Source organism: Solea solea, chromosome 3 (genome assembly GCF_958295425.1).
Source record: "Solea solea chromosome 3, fSolSol10.1, whole genome shotgun sequence".
NCBI lineage: Eukaryota > Metazoa > Chordata > Actinopteri > Pleuronectiformes > Soleidae > Solea > Solea solea.
Genome location: NC_081136.1, coordinates 12,941,437 through 12,964,618, shown reverse-complemented (window position 1 = coordinate 12,964,618; position 23,182 = coordinate 12,941,437). Strand labels below are relative to the sequence as shown.

At 40.0% G+C, this 23,182-nt stretch overlaps 1 protein-coding gene across 5 annotated transcripts in view; it reads left to right on the top strand.

Annotated features, from left to right (window-relative positions):
- The window catches only part of arap2 (ArfGAP with RhoGAP domain, ankyrin repeat and PH domain 2), a 126,606-nt gene that overhangs the window by 34,232 nt on the left and 69,192 nt on the right, over positions 1 to 23,182 (top strand). For all 5 annotated transcript variants that reach the window (XM_058625725.1, XM_058625728.1, XM_058625726.1 and 2 more), the window contains 3 exons: positions 778 to 971; positions 11,031 to 11,137; positions 18,326 to 18,525. In XM_058625725.1, the coding sequence (XP_058481708.1) occupies positions 778 to 971; positions 11,031 to 11,137; positions 18,326 to 18,525 (501 nt within the window). The remainder of the gene's footprint in view (positions 1 to 777; positions 972 to 11,030; positions 11,138 to 18,325; positions 18,526 to 23,182) is intronic.

Genomic DNA, 23,182 nt, shown 5'->3' with positions numbered 1-23,182 from the left:
CAAACAAAAGATGGACATTATATCACTCCATGACACCATTGTAGGCAATCAAAATGTGAATTAAAAATAAAAAATAAGTTACGACATCAAACCGATGATCCTAAACTAAAGTAGACAAGTCTAAAAATGGCAGACCCATCTGTGCTAAAAGAGAGAAAAATACACCGGGAATCAAATTGAATCAAGGATTTGGAGAATCGTGACAAATTTAGTCCGATTTATCACATTGCGGTGTGTGGTTAAGATAATCCTTTATTCATCCCAGATGGAGAAGTTTTCAGCAGCCAACAATCACAGCAAAGTTGAAAAGTAGAAATAAGATAAGCAAATAAAGACGATTAAATACTATTAAATATGTGCAAGACCACAAATGAAAACACCTTGTGCTCTTCGACACAAGGTATAAGATATAGCCCCTCCTCCTCTCTTCTTTTACGGCACAATTACGCCACATTCTATAAATCACGTCACCTGCACAACAAATTGAATGAACCGGAATCGCACAAAAATGATTCTGTGGTACATCACACTGTTTTATAATTGTGTTGTATCTTAAATGCAGCCAATTCTGGTGAATTCACACTCTTGAAGCCATAGACTGACATTGGCAGTTAACGTACGTAGGGAGGAAGTTTTAGATGGCAGGCCTGGTTGGTTGTTGACCAACTTGTTTTCTTTCCCGCTGTTTAATCTCTTTGATACAGTCACAGCTGAAATAGCATTCACCATGTACCACTCTTCTTTGTCTCTGTCTCTCCCTCACACACGTGTCCACAGGGGAGCGCCAGGAGTGGATGGAAACTCTTCAGTCAGCCGTGCACCCCCCTGCCTCCGGCTCCCAGAAGCCTTCCGACAGCCTCCTCTACGCTTCCTCCACAAACAAGCGAGGTTTGCTGGAACTGCGCGGTTACAAAGGCAGAGTGCTGGTGTCCCTGGCGGGAAGTAAAGTCAGGCTCTGCAAAACAGAACAGGTACATCCAACACCACTGGGACTTCCTCTCTACAGGATGACAGCTTCCTGTTTGAAAAAGATAATAATCAGAGCCTATTTGAAGCAAATGAGGCAGCGATCATAAAAAAGGGATGAGGTGTTCATACATGTGCGGTGCACAAAGTAAATATAGGCTTATACGTGTGACAATACTTCTGGGGTTTATTGAGATGCAGTATTCTGTATTTTTGATGCCGACAACCAGATGGTAGCACGAAGGAATAGCTGTTTGTTACCAAGGTATTGGAGCAACTTCATTAACAAGACAACAAAGCACAGCCATACAAGTCCAGATTATGTACTTTAAATACTACACCGATCCCAAAAAACAGGGGAATTCTTGTCACAGTAGCATGGTATCAGGCATTTAACAAACTACACAAGTGCTGATGGATTATGAAGCGTCAGAGAAATCGCAAAACTGTCTTTTTATTTTTAGACTTTTGCTGTTGTTGTACATGGAAGGACAACACTGGTGCCTCACGGAATATAGGTTCCCCATGGTCAACCATGGCCTTTCATGCCTGTGTGCAGTTTGCATGTTCTTCATGTGTGTGCATGGCTTTCCTCTGGGTATGGTATCAGGGTACTTAAGATGGTGGGTTAGCCTGTGTCCTACAGTCCGTGTTCTGTGTCTGTCATTCCATTCATACTAAAAAATGAGGGTTGACCACTTTGGAGCAACAGTTGCCAGTTTATTTCAGTAAATGGTAAAAACAGCATTTTTTTTTTTGTTTAAATTGAACTTTTAAGTAATTTATGCAGTGCAATTATTCTTCAGTATGGTTGGCATTATTGTGTTTGTGCTCTTCTGTGTGTTCTGCAGCAGGTGTTAATCGCCTTAATGTATATACTTTGGGAGTTGTTTGACTGTGAATATTCATGTGAAAGATATTGTAGGCTGTTTTTACTGAGTTGCCTTTTCACGGCTCTGAGTTGCGTCACTTTCGTAAACATCAGTGGCACTTTATTTTGAAGGTAAGATCAGATGTGACTGCTGTGTGACGCACAGACCTTTTGCTGTGGGAAGCAATGAACCGTTGCCTTCTATTCAAATTGTCAATAGCATAGTTTTGCTATTAAATATAGTATTCGGGCCCTTTTGCAAGTTGCTGCAGTGTGTTGGATAATATTTGTCAAAATAGGAACATTTTGAAGTCACAGTATGACAATTCTGTATTTTCCATCTGGCGACACTGTGGCGATACTTGCATTGCTACATGGAAAGTTGGATATTTCTCAACCTCTGACACGTGCGACGCTAACAAAGTGACGCAGTGGACTTGAAATGCTATTCGTCAACACTTTACACCATTCCATTCAAAGTCTGTTGTAAGATATACTGTAGCAGGAGGTATATGTTCTGTGAATTGCTTGTACTGAGATTACTTTGAGCATCTCCATTTTATTTTCAGGCAGTCATTAGCCGTAACATCTATCCTGACGTGACAGACATGAGTGACAGCTGATGGCTATTTGGAGGATATGTATGTCAAACTGTGGACATGTTTTTAATATGCCGCAGATGGATTGTAGTAATATGCAGTAATGTAATTCTCCTTATTGTTTTCGGAAACGTGGTCTGCTCTTTGTTTTCCCTAATTCCTTTTGAGTGGCACTTTGCAGTTATTATTACAATTGCTGCAAAAGGAACAGAAGATTGATGTGAGAGGGTGGAAAAAAAAAGAGAGTTGCACTCTGACTTGTCTGTGTGTGTGTGTGTGTGTGTGTGTGTGTGTGTGTGTGTGTGTGTGTTGCCTGCTTAAATTTATAAAGTTAAGTACTGACTGTCCATACACGGGTGCAGCAACGATCGATGGCTGTCAGCGTTTCCGTTTTTTTTTTTTTTTGCGGACGTGAGCTGAAACCCACAATTGTCCCTGAACAACTGCAATTTCGTCCGACTGGATGTGAGCTGTCAGAAGCAGACAGGTGTCACAATGTTATTAGTATGCGAGGATCCTCCGAATGCAGCGCCTTGTCCGTTCGCATCTTTTTGTGAAGGCCCAGAACAGCAAGACGTGGAGGGAGAAGCAGCACGCGGACGGTAAATGACATGATTCCTAATTGACAAATGCACCAGTTTCAATTTGTCAAGGTCCAAAATATTGTTGGAACACTATTTACAACAGTTTCCACGTTTTCTCACGTTGAATGGGAGCCTTGAGGGATGACTGACACTCGGCTAATGTGACCTCAGGCCAATCCTCCTCCATTTATACTCGCCATGACTGAATCTTTTAATTTAATGAGTGAATACCTAATAGCAGGAGTGAAGCATCTTATTTTGGCAAAGGCTTAAATGTGCACTTGTTTTTTTTTTTGGGGTTTGTTTTTTAAGAAACTTCAAAGAAAACTCTGTAACTATTATCAGTGTAATCAGTGAATATTTATGCAGTTATAGTAACCTTTCAGAAGTTTTAATTATGTTCCTTGTTTCTTTTTTTAAACGCGATATTTAAGCTATTTTAATGAGCCGATTTTTCTATGAGGCTAATTTGTGTGAGAGGACCTTCTGAAATTTTAATAGACCACCCCTGCTTCAGATACCAAGTCCTAAATTGCAATAAGAGAAAGTTTGCTAAATGACATTCAAACTTAAACCTGCAGTTTTCTTTTTTTTTTTTTTTTGCTGTGTCCATCATCTGAAAATGAGCTCTGTCAAGCAATATCAGACCTGACTGAGGGAGTGTTTGTGTGTATATAGCAGCAGTGCAGAGGTGGGCAGGGGCAAGAAGCATTAATCCAAACAAACTGCTGAGTGGCCATGTTTTGGAGCAGTACAGTTCACTTGTCAAACTTTTCCTCGCTGCTTCTTTGCGCTTTCAGTCATACTCCGACCTGTTTGGAGTCCTCTCGCTTCACTTGGTTGCTGCTGCTTCCGTGACCGTCTGTCTTCATGGAAAACAAATCACTTCCTGTGTGCAGAAAGGGAATGTTGCCGGGCGACCGAGAGAGTCACATGGATCTGTTTGGATTTAAAAGCCATTTGTTTAGTTTTTTTACACTATCTAGTTTTTAAAAACAACTTCTGCTACAGCAAATATTTTATTAAATTCAAGCATATCTATGCAAACAAAACAATTTGAATTTTACATGTATATATATGTATATGTATATGTATATGTATATATGTATGTATATGTATATATATATGTATATATGTATATGTATATATGTATATGTATATATGTATATATATGTACATATATGTGTGTATATATATATGTGTATATATATATATATATATATATGTGTATATATATATATATATATGTGTATATATATATATATATATATGTATATATAGGGCTCAGAGCTCAGGGTTTAAAGCGTCTAAAAGATGGATACAGCAATTCCTTTTCTGATCAATGGTCTAAAAAAATGCCATCTATCCAGGATACTTTTCCCAGCTGACATTGGGACATTCTGACTTCTGACTCGGTGTTTTAGGGCCATAAATTTTGGCAACTTTTGGGACACCGCTTACTAAATCCTAACCGTTCATTTACCTTAGACCTGGTTGTCACGCTATATAATGACACTTTTAGTACCTCAATTTGCAACACAGACGACAAAGTTTTGGGATACTTGGGGGATTAAAGTGTCAAATAAATACGTAGCCTGTAGTAATTTGTTTTTCATTAATTATCACTCTTTTTCACACCTTACGTGTGTTGTTTTTTTTAAGCTGTGAAACACAGGAGAGATGCTCATGCTATTTTTTATTTGGCTACAGCAGCAAGGCGACCAATCCAAGATGGAAAGACACCTAATTGCAGTTATACTAATATTTATTTCCTGACTTTCCTCGTACGTATTTGTGAGCACATCGGACAAAAGCTAATTTCTATCCCTCATTGGCTCTCATTTTCACTTTGCTCACTCCTGTAGATTTGTTGTTTACCGTTCATTATTGCCTTCATTCAGGTGAACAAACATCTTCATTCGAATTCTCTTTTGGGTTATCGCTGCTTGTCAGCGCGTTTTCACGTCCTCGATCCAAGACGTGCAGCTGTGCATTTTGCACGGAGGAAGGAATGAAATGAGAGACCAGACCGAAAACAAAGGAAGTGGAGAGATGTAGAGGAACGGGACGGCGGGAGCGCTTCAGTGCAAGGGTCGCATGAGTGAGAAATGAGCGCTGGTAGTTTATAAGAAGAGGAGAGTGATTGAGAGCAAGAGGGAGGTGGAGCGTTGCCCCGTTCAAGTTCAGCGGAGTGGAGTATTTAATCTAACGTGATGAACGAGCTATTGGAAACATCATCCTCCCAGCTCCGCCTTTACCGCCCCCCCCTCCACCCCATTCCTCACGCACTGTAAGCCTTGTGATGGAGCTGTGTTTAAGGCCATTTAAACACAAAGGTAAAGAAAGACAGACGGAGCACAACGTGTGTCACAGAGACGCATTTACTCCGAGAATGATCAGCCTGCCATCGGCTGCATAGGCTCATCGCTACAGCCGGAGCAACTTGTTTCATGCGGTATCATCTCATACATCACAGGTGTTATCTGGTTTGTCTTCACCGCAGCGGCTGATTGATTGTTTGTTGGACGGCCATATTTCTTGCTGTCATCTTGTATGTAAACCATCTTCCCACAGGCTTGTCTTCTCATTGGCTGAATGGGGGGGGAAAAAAATGCTTACCAGATATTTTTCTTCTCTGTATTTCCCCTTTTCTTTCGTCCATGCTCAGGCAAAAGTGACACGTAGAAGTACAGCCTTCTCTGTTGGAAAGGTATTAAGTATACAATAAATGGGAGACTGAGGATTTAATTAATCTCTGCTTTAATTAAATTTCTTTCTCATTTGCTCGTCGCAAGATCTTCTTTGCAGCGGTTAGCGGCATCCGACGACTGCAGGGCCATTTTGTTGAATTTGTGACTCCGCAGGCCCCCTCTCTTCCTTCTTTAATCATTCCTGACACAGCTCAAAGAGTCATTTTAAAATACTGTTGCTAAAATTTGGTATGCATTGAGTGCACTTCCTTTTACTTGGAGGCAGCAAACCATACCCTTATTATTTAGCAGGTATAATATTCACAATTGTGGTTCAGCTTAGATAGAAAAGCCAATATTTGAACATTTAAAATCTAGTGCCACTTTGGATCCAAACCAAAGTCCAAGACAAAGTAAAAAAAAATCAGGCTTCACTAAAACCATTGGGATTTTTCCTCTGGTGACCATCATGCTGTTTACAAGTAGGGATGAGCCGATACGATACATGATATCGGTATTGGTTGTGTCTTTATAGAAAGTAAATGCAAAAGTACATTGGAAACTGAGTCAGCAATTTGAGGTAGACATCCAGAACCCCAACGTTCCTCGACTTAGTTCAAGAAGCAAATATTACTGTAATAAAGGACAGAAGCATCAACATAACTCCACTGTGTGTATTCTGTACAGCACTGTACTGTAATATTATTTACAGTAATAAACTGTTTGTGATTACAGTAGTGACACTGTAGAAATGCAGGGCACGGTAGCGGCCAGTATTTTACTGTAATTTAACAGTTGTTGTTTTTTTACAGCATTTTAAGACATTTGGATAGAGTTTCCAATATATTTAATGGTAACCAGTCATGTGTGACACTGACTTATTGCTAGCCCAGATAGGAATGTATGAAAGAGGGCTGGGGTCGTCCTTTTGGTTTCATTCACTAAAGTTAAATTAACAAACAAATTCTCTATATATTTATATTACAAATTATAGAATGTAAGCATCCATCGGTTGTTTTCACAAAAGTGATTATTGCCGTCAGTCAATGTTTCATTTTTAATTTGACTCTGGGGGTCGATGCTTTTCATTCTTCTTTGGTAGAAGTCGTTTATTAGTGCACATTTGAATCGCGTTGACAAACTTTAACCTCAACATATCAATGGATTCACACTAACATCCAACCAGCTCGGAGCTTCACTCTAAAGTGGAGCTTTATTTTTGCCAAACCCCTTTAACCATCGCAGCTTGACTCGCCCTGAAGCAGCAGTCTGACTCATAAAGCCTTTATAGCCGTGTTCCACATGCACAGTAAAGTTTTATGAAATATTTTTGAACAAATGTGATGGAGTGACTTTCACTGGCTGCCAGTTACATTTTAGAGTCTCTCCACAATGAAGAGCTTGGTTTTTTAGATATATTTTTCAGACTATAAATGTGTGACTCTTTCGTTAAAGAGGAAGCACATTTATCACTTTGTCTCACATTTTATTTCTGGGTCTTCGTCCACGTCTCTCGTGCCCTCACCAGCCTTGGCCTCCCTTCTTTACGACCTGTTGTTTCAAATAATCCAAAGTCTTTTGTCTTCATTGAGTGTGGGCTCTTTTCACCTCACCCAACCCTGAGTGAGGCCGTCTTACCCAGCATGCTTTGAGAGCATCTTAAGTGGTTGAGTGGATATGGAAGTGGAGATGGAAGCAGAGGCTGCCTCTGTTTGTCTGGCATCTTTTAGAACTCAGTGACAGAATTGTTACTCTGGAGTAACTGACTCACACAATAAGAGCTTGGAAAGCTTTGAAAATTATTTTTAATTGGATGCATAGCTTGAATATTTACAGAAGGCCGGCCGCTCAGCACTGACCTGGTTCAGGTCATTTATTTCAGTCATTAAGAAAAATCAAAATGTTTGTATGTGTGGTTTATGTCGTTTTTTTTGTGGACTACCTTTGGCTGGGAAGGAAGACGATAGTTACATTTGCGTGTGTGTTTGCAGAAGTGTTTTTATGTTTTTATATTCAAGCAGTCGGCGTTATTTTGTCTCATGGACTTTTTTTTTTTACAGTTGTTTGTGTTCTTTGTTATCAGCAGAAAATGACCTATACATACAAATCCTCCCTCAGTCAGGTCTTGTTCGGTCTGATAATTATTCTTGATGGCTGTATTGTCAAATAATGTTCAGTGAGTGTTTCTGCCCCTTTTTACCAAGATAACTTTCACTTTCGATATCTGGCATTTATTCAACCGTTTAGGAATTACGGTCCCGAGAAGCTGACGTCCCAAACGTGCGACGCGCTGGCGAATCTTGTCTGTGATTGGACGGTCGTTCCACGGAAGTCCTACTAGGACTACAAGTGGGCGCAGAGCTCAATTTCCCCTGTCTTCTACCACTTTATCCTCCACATGAGGGTCACGCTGGGTGCTGTGCCAATCTCAGCTGACATATAGCGAAAGGTGGCGTACACCCTGGAAAGATCACACACTTTTTTTTTTTATATCACAATGCGGTCTAGGAGTCACGGAAATGAGAAGTACGCATGCCAAGTCCTTTCGGCGCCACTTTTGGCTGGTCCTGCTACTAGTCAGTAGTAACCAAGCTGCGGAGCCTCTTGTGGAACAGTCCTTTGCCATAGCCAGTGTCCACCGTTGCTGATAGGTTGTAAAATGTGCTATCAGCGCCAATTAATTGGCCTAAACAAATAGAATCCACGTGCGGAAGAAAGAAAAATAACATGCAGACATTTGCCAAAGGGCTTTCTTGTCTCTGCCCCTGTTAGTGCCATTATTGCTATCTACCCTTTGGCTGATGTAATTGGGCGAGTTATTTTTACCTCTAATGCCTTTCCATCCCTCCTTCTCTCCATCCTTGGTGGATTAATTGGAGAGGGCAGGAGGCCGCGGCACATATCGCGCGGGTAACTAGTGGCGAGGGCTGGACGGCGGCTAAAACCCGACGCTCTAATTGGCTGCCTGAGTGGGATGAGGGTCATTAGGTATAGGTGACTGCCTTGCCCTCTCCGCGCAGTCACTCCCTCACATGTGCATTTCCGACAGGCAGAAGCGCTCATGCATGTGTGTGCGCACTTGAAATGCAGGCGCTTCCCTCCTCCTTGCATAGCCGGTGTATGAAACCGAACAATTATGCTATAGCATTTGTAAACCATTTGTCTTCCTCTGTTGGAATTACTGCCGCAGCAGAGTTAAGATCCTCGGGCTGCGCTAAACGGTTAGTGCCGGAATGAGCTTTGAATGAGGTTGGCTTGGACTCCGTCACCCCAGTTCTCTCATTATCTCGTCATGCATCTCCAAACCTCAGAAGCTATAGAACTTGAAAGATCAATGACTGTGCAAAGTTATAATTGATAGGATGGAGAGGCGAGTTTCCGCCGAACCCTCTTATCAAAACTTTATCTCAAATGTCTCACTCGCATGCCTTTTGTGGTTCTATATGTTTTAATCTTTCTTATCTGTAATGTCACCCCCCCACCCCCCTTCACATAGTGTCTTAATTGCTCATAACGCTTCACAACATCATTCCACACTTTCTGGCTTTCTTTCTAGTCCACTCACTTTGCCTCAGTATCCTTGTGCAGGAAGGAGAATAATTAAGGTTTCCACCACAGTCCTTGGAATTTGTCTGAATTAGTCTAATTGGGGCTAATGACTGTCAAATTAAGAGTTTGACACCTCCAACTGAACCAAACGTGAAAAGTTCAGGTTGGAAATCTTGCAGCAGGCAAATATTTTTAAGTGAATCCTCCCTTCTTTTGTAATCTGCTAAATCTGGATGCAGGGAGAATTTCGTCGCCAATTAGCTTTAGGATTTCGCAACGAAATGTGACAGCAGTGTTCCCCTCACACGTTTTCTTGCACTACCAGTGCCACAGTAGGCCATGTATTTAACAAAAAAAAAAAAAAAAAGCCTCATCAACAAAGATGGTGTTGATTTATCTTCTCATCTTTGTTGGGTGTAATTAGTGTAAATTGTTTTGCTGGTGAAGAGCAGTCCGTGCCGGAAATGCGCACTTTTTCTTCTTTTTTTCTGTATTTCTTTTCATATCTGGCACAGCGTGGCAGCAGTTGGAGCTCCTCGCCAAGGCTGTATATGTGATTCACTTTAGTGCACTGGCACAGATCCTGTTTTATTCTGGCTCCGTGCACTCTCTTTCTCTAAACTGCTCAGCTGACCCCTCGCCCATCTCACCCACTCTCACTGAAGATTACCAAGACCTTCTTTTTGCACTTCAGTAATGGAATAAAGAGTCTATTTTTCTTTTTTATAATGCTGAACACCAAGAGCTCTAGGCTATAGCAAAATAGCCTAAACTGCTCTGAGTATTGAGGAAGAAGTGGAGGAGGGAGGACGGGTATCTAACACGTGTATTTCTGAAATGGCTGAACCTCGGGTTGGTCTGGATTCACCAGATGTACTTTTGCCCTTGGCAGAACTGATTCATATAGGTGTGTATATGTATGTGTATATATGTATATATATGTGTATATGTATGTGTATATGTATATGTATGTATATATGTATATATGTGTATGTATGTATATATATGTATATATATATATGTATGTATGTATATATGTATGTATGTATATATATATATATATATATATATATATATATGTGTATGTGTATAGGTATATATATATATATATATATATATATATATATATATATATATATATATATATATATACATACATACAGTATATACCCAATATATATGTGATACCCAAGAAATAAAATAGTACATGAATCTCTCTGATTGGCGATAGCCACTGTACCTGCATGAAAGCGAGAAGGATGATTTGAGTTTTGTAACGGCACTCTGACCACTAGATGTCACTAATTCCTACACACTCTACCTTTAATGAAACACTCAGGAATTTGTTAGATAAAGTTGTGAAAACTGAAAGTAATTCAAAGATGATTCCACAGGAAAGCCATGCATTGGTTGGTGTGTCGATCATAAACCATTGAAGCTACTGGAAAAAAACCCAAATATGTTTTCAGCATTTTAATTATAAAAATAGGTATGTTTTTTAATTCCCTCCGCAGAGCAACATTATTCATTTCTGCCAAGCTAGGCTAATTTCCTCCTGGCTGCAACTCCCTGCTTAACAGACGGGCACGAGAGTACATCCATCTTCTTGTCTAACTTTAGGAAAAGAGAGTGAATAATATTTGGCTTATTTTTGTGAGGAAAAAAGTGTGATAAATCGTTGATGATTTATTGGAGTTAGCATGCTGCTCCCTCACACTTCATTTTCATTAAACGTATGGCCCCTCCATTTTGTTTGTCACCGTTTCTCCAGGACCATAGAGCGGGACTGGCGATCACCGACCTGGAACTCACTGCTGCCAATATTCGAGACATGGACCGCAGGGCCTTTGAAATCAACACCCCCTTCAAAAACTTCTGGTACGTGTTGTACTTTACTTTCCACTTCTTCCATAACACATTTTAGAGCTGTTAATGCTAATGGATTGGCCCATGGTGTGTAATTTTATGCACGTTTTAGAGAGAAAAGTGCACTCTCCCACTGCATCATTCCACGTCGTTTAGAAAACTTCCTATTAACCACAACAAACCTAATTCATATTTTAGTGCATGACATTTTAGAAAATTGTCTGACAGTTTCTCTCTCGGCAGAAAACTTTTATTTCCTTCATTCACGTCTTTTATTTCTTAATTATTATTTGTCGCAATCGTCCTGCTACATTTTAATATTTTACCTTAAACAAAGAAAAGGATTGGGAAATTCACAATTAAATACAATTCCACATCAAACGTCAGACATTTACATGTCGCTCTTCGACTGCATTCATTTCTGGATCCCGAGTTTTTAAATTCGCCTCTGTTTTTATCAAATGCTTTCAGTTTCCAGTTGTGAATAAGTGGCACTTGTATTGTGTTTCTTGTAAATGTCAAGAAAAGATTACAAAACTCCGTAGCTATGTGCATCATATTGTAGAAAGGTTTATTCGTCTCCTTCTCTTCCCATTTCTGAGGGGATATTGCCCAATGAAATGACAAATAGTGTTTTTCTTAAATTACAAATATTTGTCTTTTTCTCTTTAATTACCTCCCCAATGCTTTTTATGACTCTAGGAACAATGAAGGACATGTGCACGGTCAGGTTCCTGGGTGGTGCTGAACCAATAAGGTGCACGTGTTCGCTAAAATCAGGATGTAGTAGCTACTGAACCACAACTAAAGCCTTAGGAATCACCAACAAGTAGTTAAGTACCTTTGGTTGCACTCGATGGGATAGTAATGAGATGTAGTTTCAAGATTAGCTCAAGCCAAAGAAATGAATGTTAACATTGTTGTTTAGGTACGTGCGTTGTGCAGATTCATAAACTGATCCACCACTAACAAGTACATGATAAAACCCACAGCCCACATATTATATACTGTATGTGTGCAGTATATATCTCCTGCAAAAACATGGAACATCTGTAAAGTCTAGGTCGCCCTTTGTACCTCACTTCGCCCAAAACACGCCGTGAATTTTTCAGATTTATTAAGTGAGATTCACTTTTTTCTACTTTTTATTATTACGTACACATTTGAGTCGTGTTTCCCCTCCGAGATGCAAGCCGGGAAACTAATGAGCAGGCAGGTCGTGCGGTCAACATTCGCCTCTAATGAGACAAAGAGAATCTTCTGGCAAGTTTGTTTTCCGCTCCGTTTTAGTCTCCCCCCCCCGCCTTCCGGTGGTGTCAAGAAGCCTCCCCTTTCGACCGCCGCTCACCTCCACGGCAGGACCCGCTCTACATGTGAACAGTGTGCCGTACAGGAATCGCTAATTATCGATCAGGATTCTTTTTTTTTCTCTCTCTCTCCCTTTTTACTGAGGTCTCCCCATGGGAGGGAGCTTCATGCAGGTATCTCTGCCTCTGTAGGGCACAAAGCCTTTCAGGAGACTCCAGTCCCAGAGGGCCGACGATCAATGAGCGCGCTGCTTGTTTGTGCCGTAATGGCCCATTTAGAATACAACCGTCACAGCTGCCTGGGCAAAGCATGGCTTGTTTGTTCGTATGCACTTGTTCACTAGATTCTTTTTCATCCCTTCCTCTTTTTTTTGTTTTGTTCGCCTTGTGCAAAGACCTTTTTTTTTTGTACCTCATTCCTCTACCAGTCTGCTGTATGCCAGATCGATCTGTTTGTGTCAGCTCCCTTAATGGTCCCATCGTTTGGCAGCTCTGTTAATACGCTGGATGTAATTGCCATTTTGTGTGCAACAAAAAAAAAGAAAAGAAAAGAGGAGTGGAATTAAAATGAGCTCAGGTCTCCTGAATTGTTTTGATGAGGTGATTGCTGAAAGGGCTTTATTTTTGCCTTTGTGCGTTTGCGCGTGTGTGTGTGTGTATCAAATCGATCTGTTTCCCTGGGAGCGTTCTCTTACCTGCCCAAGGTGGGGATTAGTCAGAAAGTCATCTAATCGCTTTAAGCTGTGGAGACTCACTTTGGCTTTTCTGTTGTCTTGCTGCCATTAAATGGACAGAGCGCTCAGTCCACCGTGGTAGATACAATCGCTGACGTTTAACGGGAGAGAGAGAGAATGACAGTTTAGAGGCTGAGAGGAGAGATGCTGGTGTGTAGAGAAGGAAAAAAAACAAAACTTGATGTACTTGGTCACAAACCATTTCAAGTAAAGTGGAGTCGCAGGTTGACGGCATGGTAAAGAAAATCCATGTTTGTCTGGGTTGTTTAACTGAAACCATGACCCCCACGTGTTCTTAAAGGTCCAGTTTGTGAATTATTGTTTTTCTTTACCCCTGAATGAGCCTTTTAAGTTTATATCAGGAGTTGGAGCAGCTCGACGCGCTCTCTGTAGTATCGTTGGCATTTTGCTGGCATACTGGTACCGGCAGGATGCAGAGTGAGATATTTGTCCCCCCACGCTGAGCATCATAAAAGGCCTCCGAAATTACACTAACTAAACTAACTAACACTAATGCCTAAGGTGTCAGGGGTTCCGCACGCAGCAGCGTCAGGTCTGTCCCTGTCCATCAAGCAGGCAGCAGATTTACTCTAACAAACAACATCTCATTTACAAACTGCAAGAAACGTGTTTCATGGGCAGAAAACAGGAAACCCGAGACCCAACCCGCCTCATTCGGACAGTTTTTCAGCCAGAACTGGCCCGACCCGTTGAGAACTAGTCTGCAAAAAACAAGTATGCAAGTATGTACTTGTGTACTTGGGAAGTACGTACGTGAGAATTACGTACATACTCGCCAATGACGGGAGTACACAAGTATGATTTCTTCAATTGGAACAGCGGCATACTTCCTTGTTCTACTGTTTGAATGGCGGGTGGCGCCAAGTGCTTAAGCCTCATTACCGCCACCTACAGTGTATGTATGTGTATATACATATATATATATACATATATATATATATATATATATATATATATATATATATACATATATATGTATATACATATATATATATATATATATATATATATACATACATATATGTACATATTATATTATATGTATATTATATATACATATATGTACATATTATATTTAAATACAGATACAATGACCGTGGGACTTTAATATAAATCTAAATTCAAAGTTCAAAGAGAGCGAGAAAACAGGCATGCATGCATCAATCCACACCTCACAATTATTCCCTGTATTTGAACTGGGAATGCGCAAATGATGGTATTTTGAGTATGAAAATCCCCCCAAAAAATGATATGACCATACGTAGAACTCCCTCCCTGACTGCACGTCCCTGGTGGCCACAGATGAGAGACCACCCCCTCAACTGACATCAGTACTTGTACGTTCATTTATTTGTAGCCCCTGCCACAATGTTGACATTGGTTGCGATATAATTTATGTTTTCCTTGTCGAAAACAGCATAAGTTGGGCTTTGATTCATTCCAGCTCCAGGTCTCTTTCCACTCACTCTCTTTTCTCTGACCCTCTTGCACGTGCACACACTTAGCTGATTAGATGAACACGCACACACACACACACATGCACCGACAGTAGATATACAGTATCAGCAGGCGTGAGTCATACTCATAACCTCATGAAAACTTGTGATGGCAACCTCCAAATTAAGCTGTTTACACTGCAGGATTTGGCGAGGCTGTTTTCTTGAATGTTATTATTTTGCCTTTATTACTTCCCTGAAAACCTCTTTAAACAGACAGAACCTCTCCTTGGGTAAAATGTCTGATTGATTGAATATTTGTCATTTGTGTTTTGATCTCATAGTTGTGCTTTGTATAAATATATATATTTTTTTTACGTTTTAACAAACACTGAATTAGGATAAATAGTTTCTTAGTTTTAGTTTAGCTGCCCACACTGTTCGACACCAGGGTCAGTATTGAGGTCATTTGTAATGATTTCTAGGTTTCAGTTGAACTGATAAAAGATAAAAGTCTAATTAATAATACAAACCACTTTATACTTAATCCTCACACCATGTGCTCCATGTGACCTTCATGCCATTTTTCAAAGTGCTGCACAGTAAATAGGATGAGAGACACCACTGGGTGTAAACTTGGGATGCAGTGGTGACCACAACCCAGAATTTCAGTGTGAAGTTACTGTATTTGAAATTGGATTACCACATTTTTTTTTTTTACATGATAAAAAATACATTTTCATGAGTCGGGACTGGTTTTTAGGTCCTTGGTGAATGGAAAACCCTGAAGCTTTTTTTGTGAAGAGCAATTTTTTTTCATGAAGTTCCCACATTGGCCAATTGAAGTTTGAATGTCATATGTGCTTTTCAAATAAGGAAAAGTGTGACAATTTTTGGAGAACGTGCTGATTTGCTCCCTGGCTGAGGGTTAGATGACAAGATTTTAATTCCACTCACACGTGGAGCGGAATGTAAAGTGTTTGGAAAATGATTGATTGTCGTGCATATGAAATAGGGCTGAAAAATTACACAATTTATGCATTTTATTATATAAAAAATAAGTTAATCGCTGACATCGTTTGAAACGATGCAAACTCGAAAGGCTGCAATTAGTTCTTCTATATGTCGATTAAAAAAAAGTGTGATACAAATGTTGGAACCCATTCATATTTTAAGTTGTCATCCTTGCATGAGAGTAGTTCATGTTTCTGATGGTGTGGTAGTAATGCTTATCACAGTGCTATCGCCAATTTAAACTACTTCACCTTTAATATACTTTGCATTTAGCTTTGTATTACTGGAATAGTGATAGTATTTTTGAAAAATGTAGCTTCTCAACCTCAGTTTCCCCTGAGTCGAGAAATATCTTCATTCTTTTCTTTGTTACGTGCCCACCAGTGACACTTGGTCCGAGGCTTGAAACTTCAACTTTAAGTCACAATATCTTTCAGATGTAATAGAAAATATGACCAAATGTCAATTATACTAAGGAAATGAACCCATCTGAAGTTTCTTTTTCTTTTTTTTTTTTTTTTTACTTAAACAGCCTTTCTGTCATTGTCAGAACATTTCAGGATTTCATAGTTTCTTAATTCAGCCAAGAAACAGCTAGTTAAAGGATTGACATGGACGTTGTATCAATCTTCTCATCTTATGTCAAACATGAGGAACAACTACGTTTTTCACAGTCCAATTTAGCCATGAAACAAACGGCAAATCCCTGTTCTGTAAATCATACAAGCTTCGACACTCGGGATCTGTGGACCACTGTGTTCATTTCAGCTTTGATGACTTTGCAGATAATGAGTGGTGTGGATTTCTATAGGAGCTCTGTAATTGCAGTTTAGAGAACATAGAGGGGAGTAATGGGAGCTTGAAGCCTGTGTTTGTGAAGATAATACATCTACAGTGCAGTGGACTGCATGAGATAAGCTTTTTTTTTTTTTTTTGGTGAAAAATAGTATTAGTACCTGGAACTAAGGAGACTTCCCCACGAATTACGTGTGTTTCCACAGTGGAGGTTTCAGCGCTTCAAACTCTTTTAGCTGCTTGACTTGAATATCTGTCCCGTTTACTTTCTTATTCCATTTATTACCTTATTTGACGGGGACGCTGTTCAGCTTCTTGGCTGCACCAGAGTTAACAAAAGGGCTAATTACTTTTTATGTTGTCATGGTCGAGGACAATAAGTTTGTTCTTCTGTGAGCAACTTCCTATCCACAGTTTTTGGCACATTCATCTGAGGTTTTTTTTGTTGTTGTGCGTATGTGGCAGAAACCATTTAATTCTCAGAAAAAAAATACAATTCCCAGAACTATGCAGTGGAAATGCAGCTTCTGGCATATAATCAGAGCAAAGAGAGTGTTTTCACTCCAGATCGTCTTTAACCCCCCCCCCCCCCCCTTACTACCTGTGTGGCTTAAAAGCCGGCGTGTATTTCATGGCCTAGTCTGACACAGGCCTTCACTTAACACATCTAAAAACTCTGCAGCTGGGGAACCTCCACATCCACTTCTGCTGCATTCTGCCTTTTTGCCTCGCTTTGCTCCTCTGTGGTTCTGGAGGCCACGCTGCAGTTCAGCAGACGATGTGCGCAGTCATCTCTTTAGACGGGCCCTGGGCAGAGACCAGTGGGCACGGAACAGCTGAACCCAATCAACCTATCGATCTGTGCCGGCTTGTTTGGGTGAAGCGGGCCCTAGTGCACATCCTCTGCTCCTGGTGAAAGCTTCCCCCCTCCCCTCACTGTCTCCTTCCCTCCTCATCTTAAGTCGTACTTTACACCAGTCGCTCCGGTTGCTATGGAGACCGGTGGTCCCAATTCTCCTTTCTAAGTGCTCCTTTCAGTCGAGCTAGGACTCTCCGTTTTATATACTATGTCTGCCTCTGTTGTTTTCTCATCTGATGCCTGAGTTCACTTGAGCTCTCAGCATACGCTTTTACTGATCCGGATGTTTTAAAAACCCTTTCATACGTAAATGGCGTGCTTTCTGCAGGAACTAATTAGAGAATAATATCCACGCAGTCATTTCTCTATATCTCTGTAGGGCCTCATAAAAACAGACAGAAAGGTAACAGATTTGGGTTTAAATCTGGGCTTTCAGGTTCTGCTTCACAAAACTCTGCACTTAATGGCCTTTGCTTTGTGGAAAGGAAAACTACTCAGTTTGAAAAAGGTCATGTCCTGTAGCGGCTTTTCATATATTATAATGCGTCAGTGCAGACCAATTACACACCAGTAAACATCCTTGTTTAAAGTTACATCCAAATCTTTCCTCCTTTCTCTTTCAAAGTGACGCTGCTCTGAATACAGGTCGTTAAACGTTGTTTTTACCCCTTATTTTTTGACGCATGTCCGAACTGTAAATGGGTTATGCCTCTAATCTTTTTTCCATCACCATTTCTCAACTCTGCTGATTCTAATATAGAAATAATATCCTGGGGGAAAAAAAAGACTTTAGTGGTGTAAGGTGAGACAGATTGCTCTAACTGCCCCGTTGTCCCTCCCCCTATCACTTCCACCAGATCTATTGCAATGACCCCAAAACTTCTCCAAACACTGCACATACCCATAACCCTGTCAAGCTACTATGCTGTTTAATTTGCTCTCTCAAATCAAATCAATAACAGTGAGACATGTGTTTGGGGTGGTGGGGGGTAAAAAAAAAAAAATAAATAAATAAAAAAAATCGATTGTTGCAGCTTCACAGCCGAGTCAGAATGGGAGAAGGAGGAGTGGATTGAAGCAATCCAAGAATCGATCGCCGAGACACTCTCCGACTATGAAGTGGCGGAGAAGATTTGGTTCGACGAGGCCAACAGGAGCTGTGCCGACTGTCGCGCACCGCAGCCGGAGTGGGCATCAGTCAATCTGGGGGTGGTCATCTGCAAGAAATGTGCAGGTAAGGGACAAACAAACACTGTTACATATCACACAATATACAGTATGCTGGGTTAGTGTCAACAAATCAGCAGAAAGCATCAATTCAAATGTGCTGGAATAAGCACAATTGCTAAATGACGTTATCACAAACCAAACACAGAGACAGAAAAAGCAGAGCAACCTTGGTCGGTATTTGCAGTGATGCAGACATAAACGACACACACAGTAAGCTACACACTGGAAAAAAAAAAAACACTCACACTCTTACAGCAGCGGAGACCCCAAGTCGTCATAAGACAACAGAAAAGGATTTTAGAGTTTTTGATAAACACCAGAAGGGAAAAGAAGTTGTCATTCGTTTATAAAAGCTATGATTTGCTGCTAATTACAGGAAGAAAAGATTCTTACTTTCAGCTTCAAAATGTCATGTTCACATGCGTTTTGTTTTTTTCTGTTTTGCAGTGGCATTTAACCTCAGCTGTTAATCATCTCCTTCTCACTTCAAACTTCAGCCTTCATATCCGTGTAACAAATGTTTCCTGTCTTTGCCAATTTCATCTGATAAAATATAACATTTTAATAGTAACAACACACAAACCCTTAGAACACAGAGCTTATAGGCTACTTTTTTTTCCATTACTATGTTAAAACATATATAGAGAGGGTATAAGAATGTGCAATATAGAGTGTCATATCCATTTTTTTGTTAGCACAAGCTATAAACAATCTGATTAAAAAAATTTAACGCACCTAAGCAAAAAGTACTTTAGAAATATGTCAAAGTCCGCAGAAAAACTGTCTATTTCGTGACTTTTGCACAATTATCGCTACTCCCGCAATATAATGCAATATAAAATTAATTTATTATTATTTATTAATTAATAAATTTAAGGATGACTTAAATAATTAATTGAACAACACAAGCTGCATTTTGTATCTGCACTCACGAATGTATAAACTAAATATTAAATACATGAAATGCGTCACCAAAGCGTTTTATGAAGCGTCCGCAGAACAAAAGTGCATCATGTGTAATAATTGTCAGATTATTGAAATTAAAATGTGCCAGTACAGTTATTAAGAAGGTAATAATATACATGTGTACATCGAAGACAGATACAGAAGAATTGCAGGTCTGTATCTGGAAAGGGAACGTTATTCTTCAGTTGACCGGCTCAGATCTCATTGAACAGAAATTCATGTTGGCTATAAAGGGTCATAAAACAAAAGGCGACGCTGATTAAACTTTATGAACGCGACTTAAAATCCTGCTAAAAAGCATGTCAGTTAATCTGTATGTGTGGTGTGCTGTGCTGTTTGCCTGGGTGTGTGTGCTCTGACCCAGAGGCTCTTCTTCTATAAGATCTCAGGTGATAAGCTACTTATGGGAGCTGGTGTCTGGCCTCTGGACTCTCTAATCTGTTTGGCTGTGCTGGATGTCACAGATGAAATGACAACAAAGATTAAGCCACGGTTGGGAACTTGGGGAATCCCAAACTGCTATTTGACCCGCCAAACATGATTAAAGAGACATGGCAGCCGTGCTCGATGTGGAGAATGTTCGGGGGTGTCTTCTTTTTTTTTTGTACTCTTGCATGCTACTCTACACTCCCTCCTCCCTCAGATCCTCTCCAAGCTCGAGATTTGTCATAACTTTTAATACCGTCCTTCACCTCACCTCTGCAAAAAGCCCATGTAATTGGTACGCATCATATATCCGACATCCCTTTTCAAACACCCTTAAATGATTCCATTTGCAGGGGTGTTTTAATATTACATTTTCCCGACGTGCTTGCGAGAGAGACGGGGTGAATATCTGCAATGAGGAAGCTGTCCTCACACTGTGCTCCCCTTAAACTAGGTGGTGGTCCATTTGGAATACCAATGAGTGCTAACGCTTTTAATTAGCACTCTCATGTCATGGACAATAAAGAGAAATGCTGAACAAGAGGAAGAGGGAAGAAGTAATGAGATGGCTAATGGTAAAACTGATCCCAGGCTTTCCTCTTTTCTTGCCAAGATGGAATGAATTTTAATAGTCCTGCAGCCCCACTTTCTGTTTAAGAGCAAGTTTAAATGGTAATATTCTCTCTTTATGAAGTCGTGACGGGTTGAAAGTCAGTTTTCTTAATATAGAAGTGTTTTATTTTAACATCAGACGAACAGACGAATTGCATCAAAGCCTAGATAATATAAAAACAGGGGTTTTTCTTCCATTTAATGTTTAATATTATAGCCAACAGGTAATAATGCAACAAAGTGTGAACATAGGACTTAAATAAAACAACGATCGAGTGCTAAAACAAGAGCTTTTTTAAGAGATTTAGCTGGCATGGAGAGAGTTGCAACTGGTAGTTCAGCTGCTTCACCTGCAACCAGGCTCCTATTGGACATAGCCAGCTGTCAATCACACTGGCATCCACTCATGTGGGCTGTACTTTATTGTCTATTTCCTTCTAAATAGGACAAAACGTCATGCTCTGTTAGAGAAGAACTGATTCTAGTTATTGATATCATTCATTTATCATGGGGATGTTAATTGACTTTAAAAAATCAAGTTTCCCATCGACTTCCATTCAAATGGTCTTTATTTAGCAACCCCTTGTGGCCATTCAGCGTATTACCACTTCTGGGTTGGCTTCAGTGGGGAAACTAGAAGACTACCATCCTTCCATTTTTCTACCGCTTTATCCTCCACAGGAGGGTCACGGGCTGTGACAATCTCGGCTGACACAGGGCGATAAGTGGGGTACACCCTGGACAGTTCGCCAGTCCATCGCAGGGCCACACATAGAGACAAACAACCATTCACTCTCACATTAGAGAGACCAATATACCTCATCCCCATATTAGGAGGAACCCGGAGAACCCGGAGAAAACCCACAGAGGAGAGAACATGCAAACTCCATGCAGAAAGGTCCTTGTTCCATATTTTTAATGCCCTGTTTTGGTCTCCACCAATTCCTGGGTTACACATCAATAATTTTCCCTCTACTGTATGTTCTGTTGCTAGTTGTTATATATATATTTATATATATATATATATATATATATATATATATATATATACTCCACTTTTGTGCCGAGCAGTTTGCTGAAGAACAAATAAAGAGTTTGACATTTGCCTTTTACTGAAAACTTCTGCTGTTGGAGAGAAATTCCAAACAAAACCTGCGGGGGGGAAAACCAAAAAATACCCACAGAAAGTCCCAGAGAACTGCTGAAACTCTCTTCATCCATTGTAACTACCCGATGGGAAGACATTGCTTCAAATACTGGAGGACACCTTCACATGTGTAATTGCAATAAACTACTTCAAACCAAGGTGTAATATCTAGATAAGGCCACTGGGGAGTGTCAACGGTTGCCATGGTAACACAGAAATGCAGCGCTTATGGCTCTACTTCTTTTCTTGTGACTTGTCATTTAGCTTTAAGAGCTGGAAATACGCTCCCTGATCTGTTGCTTGGGTCACTAGGGTTTCAGACAGTAGACTAAATCCTTAGTTTTTTTTATGTGAAAAGCCACTGTGATGGGGATACCCTTTTGTGTGTGTTGTTTTGGTTTTACAAGAATGATAGACATTTACAACAGGCTATTTATATGGCACCATGTGCACAGAGTGCCAGAAGGTGCACACTTTTTTCTTTTTTTTTTTTTAAGCTTCATTACCCTTACACAAGTGAAAATCGTCCTGTGGTGCTGTGTGGCTCAGTGGTTGAAGCTTGGCTGCAGCACTGCAGCAGGCACTCACTCTGAGTGAAAGATGTTCACTCCTGCTCAGGAGAAGGCTCACAAGGCTCTTATTTATCAAACTATGGCCATAAAGGCAGTGATTATTTCGGTCTTTACAATGTGACCTTTGGGGTTGGAGAAACCATATTTAAAGAATAGTGGCTACTGTCTATCCACGTTTTTTAAGTACCCTTTAGGTAGTGAACCTTTTTGTATTTGTAGTCACAGTATTTATGAACATATACATATAACCCCAGATTTATTTTTGCATCAATTGTCAAACTATAGTCCCCTCAATCCTTTATCAGAAAAAGACTACATTTGATGAGGCATATAATCTGGAGTATTAATATAATACTGATAATATTTTTTCAACAAACCAGATACAAAGTGCTTTCTAAATGAAGTTGTACATGACATTGCTTATGTTTAACGGTGCCAGTTAATGTTTGTGCTCATACCATTATCACCTTTATCAGTGTTATGTGTGATGCACTTGATAAACAAGGCTGATCAGAGTGAGCTTGTTTCAAAAGCCTGTCATATTCCATATGGTGTCCCACAGGGTTCAATACTTAGTCCGTTGCTTTTCATCAACACACTGTAGATGCCACACCACTCTTAAATTGTTTAGCAGTTAAAAATGGGATTATAATTGTTTGCATATTCAGCGTTTGAAATGTAAAACATGTCAATTTTTAAAAGAAATAAAATCTAGATGTACTAAATTAGAAAAAGTAGCAGCTGAAAAAACTGCAGTGACAAGAAAACTGGGACTGCCTCTATTCCTTCATTTAATTCATTAATCTGATCACATCAAGTCTGATTATAAGATCACAAGATAAGGCATGGTTTATCAGAGTCAAAATCTAATTAAGGAGAAATAAGTCTTGTGGTGTCATGTTTAAAATGGCAAAAAAAGAGCATACAATTGAACAAAG